Source organism: Clupea harengus, chromosome 23, assembly GCF_900700415.2.
Source record: "Clupea harengus chromosome 23, Ch_v2.0.2, whole genome shotgun sequence".
NCBI classification, from domain to species: domain Eukaryota; kingdom Metazoa; phylum Chordata; class Actinopteri; order Clupeiformes; family Clupeidae; genus Clupea; species Clupea harengus.
Window position 1 is genome coordinate 17,358,445 of NC_045174.1, and position 4,349 is coordinate 17,362,793.

Here is a 4,349-nt window from a genome sequence, read left to right on the forward strand (position 1 = left end):
CTAATCACTCCCTTGCCTTAGAACTCTCCCGGCGCTTCGTCCATCAGCGCTCCGCAGAGACTGATGCGCGGCTGCAGTGTTAGCCGCTAGCCAAGCGGGAGAATCGATTCCCCATTAAGTGCGACTGAAAGCTCTGCGGGAAGCTACGCTAGTCTGAGAGCTTTCTGAAACATCAGCTTCATCAGCTCCGGAAGAGACAGAGGGAAGTAGAAACAAGTTTTGTTACAGTACTGTCTGGTGTGTTACAGTCACACACACACAGAGACATACACACACACACGGATGCATGCACACACACATGCACCTACACACATACACAGACGAATGCGCACAGGGTTGTGCATCCATGCACAAAAATACACACACACACTCACACTATTCAAGCCAAACAGACTCACTCTTTTGGACAGACACTGAATGCAACATGCAACATGCATATGAACCATAGTCACTGGCTCAGGCAGTTCACCACACATCTAGATTGATAAATTGGTAATGGGAGCTTACCACCAACTGCCCCACCCACCCCCACCCAACTCCCCCCGTGACTATACTCTCATTGCACCAACCAGACGCCCCATCCTTTCATCGCCATGACAACAGCTGTCTCTTTCTGCTCCTGTCTGGGCACTGATCCAACATGGCCGACACCTATCCCAGATGTCCCACCCTGCGGATTAGTTTCACTCACCTGTCTGCTTTCTGTCTGCAACTGTCTGATATCCTGGCTCTCTGCTGCTCACACTAACCTGGCATATCTTCCCTTTAATACTGGCCTCCAGCTGATCCTATTCTAACTGCCTTTAACATACAATGGCTTGATACTGTGTGGCACCTTGTTTTCTGTGTTATGTTTTGTTTTGTCTGTGAGTGTGTGTGTGTGTGTGTATGTGTTTTCCAGTGATCTCTGACAAAACTTGATTTGCTTAAAAGAACTATCTTAATAGTTTTAATAATGTTTTGGCTCTCTAACCATGTTTTGAACTCTTAGCAGTCTTAGCAGTCTGCTAAGCAGCTGGTTCTCTTAATTATGCACACGTTTTCAAATGGATAGTATCACCTTAAAAATGTCAGATTAGTCAATGTTTAATGATTGCAGTTTAGGTCAACTACATTAACCAATTTTGCATTAAATTGCCATAATGAACAGTAACATTTAGAGGCTGTTTAATGATTGCAGTTTCGGTATTTAGAGGCTGTGTTGTTTGTTCTCTTTCACTGTAAACTGCAGTGGTTTTGTTGTGTTGAAATTGTCTGGTCTTATTATTCTTATTTTGGATGTGTGCGTGTGCGTGTGCGTGTGTGCGTGTGTGTGTGTGTGTGTGTGTGTGTGTGTGTGTGTGTACATATGCGTGTGTGTCTGTGTGTGGGTGAGATCTTTTGACCCTGTTGGTGTGGGTGATGTGTGTCTGCCTGTGTTAGCGAATGCTTGTGTGTTCTCTCAGTTGGACATTTCCTACCTGCTAAGTCGTGTGTGGAGTTTGTGTGTGTGTGTGTGTGTGTAACGGGGGGATTCACCACTGTGTTTACAGAGAGTTCACACAGAGACCTGTCACAACACATGAGGGAGGGATGGGATGTGGTCTACCATTTGCACCTGTGAAAAGCTAACATTCTCCCTCCCTCTCCCTCTCTCTCTCTCTCTCTCTCTCTTCTCTCTCTCTCACACACTCTCTCTCTTTCTGTCTCTCTCTCGCTCTCTCACACTCTCTCTTTCTGTCTCTCTCTCTCTCTCTTTCTGCTTCTCTCTCGCTCTCTCACACTCTCTCTCTCTTTCTGTCTCTCTCTCTCTCTTTCTGTCTCTCTCTCGCTCTCTCACACTCTCTCTCTCTTTCTGTCTCTCTCTCTCTCTTCTCTCTCCCTCTCTCTCCCTCTCTCTCACTCTTTCTCTCACTTACTCTCTTTCTCTCTCTCTGTCTCCTCTGTTTCTGTTTCTCCTTTCTTCCTTACTTTGAATCTCTCTGCTATTGCCACACACCTGAATTCCTTCTCTTTTCTCTTTTGTTCCTTCAACCCCTTTTTACTCCTCACTCTTCATCCCCTTCTATCCTTCCTTCTTTCTCTCCCCTCTGACCTTTTTCTCTGCTCTTCTTGATTCCCCCTCTTCTTCTCTCTTCCTGCTTCTCTGTTCAACCTTTTTTTCTACCCAGAATGCCTCCAACTCTTCTTCCAAGCCCCTGCAGTCGTCAGCGGCGACACGCCTGAAGCACCTGCAGCAGAGCAGCCTTGAGCGGCGAAGCAGGAAGCAGCGCGAGGACTTCCCCAAGCTGCAGCAGGGCCAGCAGGGGCAGCAGCAGGTCTTCCACTTCTGAGGTTGCGCTAGCCACACTAGCCGTCAGCCGCACAACGCTAGCTGCCACCAGTTAGCCGTTAGCCGCTAAGAGCTAGCCATTAGCCTGCTAAGCGCTAGCAGTTAGCCCACTAATAGCTAGCCATTAGCCGCCGAGGGCTAAGAGCTGGCCGATAGCCAACAAAACTGAACTGCTACGCTAACTCTGCTCTACACTTTCCAGACGACAGCCTCCATGGCCATGACCTTTGACCTCTGCCGTGGCACTCACATCCCATGCCAGCTGAGAGCTGGGTACCCTCCGCCTCGACCTGTGCCATCTGTGCCATCTGTAATCCCCCGACTGATCCCGTGCCCTCCTGGTCCCGTCACCCATCCCCCCCTGCAGAGGTGCCAGGCTGCCAGCGGTGGCATGGGCGGTGACCTGCATTGCTGGACTGGGGCGCTGCAGATGCTGGATCGCCGCCACGCTGCGCAGTTGTGTCATCTGCTGCCATGTCCGGGCTCCACTGTCATCATTCCTTATCCCTCTCTCTCCTCCCACACATGGCAGCCTGACTCTGGCCCACATCCTAGCAGGATCTGGGCCATTATCAGCTAACGTCTTTGCTATGTTCGTTTTCATGCTCGTGAGGAGGTTCTGTGAGCTCTTCCAAGTCTTCAGGCTGTGCAGCACACTAATCTTCGGTGCCGTCTCTCAGCAAAAAAAAAACAGCACAAGGTCACAGCCAAGGTAGCGGGTCATAAACTTCTAGCAGTTGTAATCTGTGTTTATCTGGTGCTTCGCCAGTACCTCTCATCAGAAGCCAAGGCATCTGTTTGCTGTGTGTGTGTGTTTGCCGTGTGTGTGTGTGTGTGTGTGTGTGTGTGTGTGTGTGTGTGTTAGTGTCTGTTTTGTGGGAGAGGAGGAGGAGAAATCAAGGGAGAAAAGAGAAGGAGGTGATGTAAAAGCAGACTGAGTTTAATGATGATTTAATTTGACTCGGTGTGTGTGTGTGTGTGTGTGTGTGTGTGTGTGTGTGTGTGTGTGTGTCTGAGCCTGTGTGCGTCTGTGTGTGCGTCACTGTGTTACTGGATCACCATTTTTTCCCCCGGTCTCTTTAGCTAAAAAGCCAAGCGGTGCCAAAGTGAGAGAAGCTGTCCCCATTCCCAGTGTGTGCTGTGAGTGTGTGTGCTCTGAGTGTGTGTGCTCTGAGTGTGTGTGCTGTGAGTGTGTGTGCTGTGTCTCGATATCAGAGCACGCCATGTGGAGCTTTGATTGCTCCCCTCTCCTCTCCTCCAATACACAGCTGTCTTCTGCTCTCCCTCTCTTCTCGGAGTGAATGAATGACTGACCAAAAATAGAAAGCAGGAGAGATGGATAGAAGGTGAGAGAGAGAGAAGAAGAGAGAGAGGGATGGCGCGGGGACTGTGGTGTCTGCCAGTGAAAGACAAGGAAGGGAGGATGAAAGACAAAAAAAAGAAAGATTACACAGATGCAGAGAGAGGGGGGGTTAGGATAGACACAAACGGTCAAAGAAAGACAAAAACAAATAGGATGACAGGCTGGCACATAAAAGCACAAACCATTTTAACAGTCTAAAGAAGTAAACATGTGAAAGAGCGAGAGAGGGAGAGAGAGAAACCAAAGAAAGAATAAAAGCAAGGGCGGCAGGCGGAAGAGAAAGCGAGAGGACCCTGGAGTCGGTCGTGATCCGCCGTGAGAGTCTTATCTTCCAGGGCAGAGCAGCCTCCCCAGCCCCAGTCCAGCCCCCCGAAAAAATGAGGAGAAAAAGAGAGGAGTGGAAAGGACTTGAGGAGCCCAGAGGGTGAAGGAGTGAGAGGAGAGGAGAGGAGAGGAGAGAGAGAGAGAGAGAGGAGAGAAAGAGAGAGAGAGAGAAAGAGAGAGAGAGAGAGATAAGACAGCGAGGCCTGTCTCTGTCTGTTCCTCTCCAGTTTGCACATACACACATACACACACACACATACACACACACACACAAACACATACTCACATACACATTCTCACACACACACACACACATTTTCACACAAGCACACACACGTGCCTGCCGGCCCC

At 49.4% G+C, this 4,349-nt stretch overlaps 1 protein-coding gene across 1 annotated transcript in view; it reads left to right on the forward strand.

Annotated features, from left to right (window-relative positions):
* Positions 1 to 3,567, forward strand: part of zgc:114120 (uncharacterized protein LOC619267 homolog) — a 63,152-nt gene extending 59,585 nt beyond the window's left edge. The window contains exon 20 of the mRNA XM_031561592.2: positions 2,151 to 3,567. Coding sequence (XP_031417452.2) covers positions 2,151 to 2,312 — 162 coding nt within the window. The 3' untranslated portion in view covers positions 2,313 to 3,567. The remainder of the gene's footprint in view (positions 1 to 2,150) is intronic.
* The last annotated feature ends 782 nt before the right edge of the window (positions 3,568 to 4,349 follow it).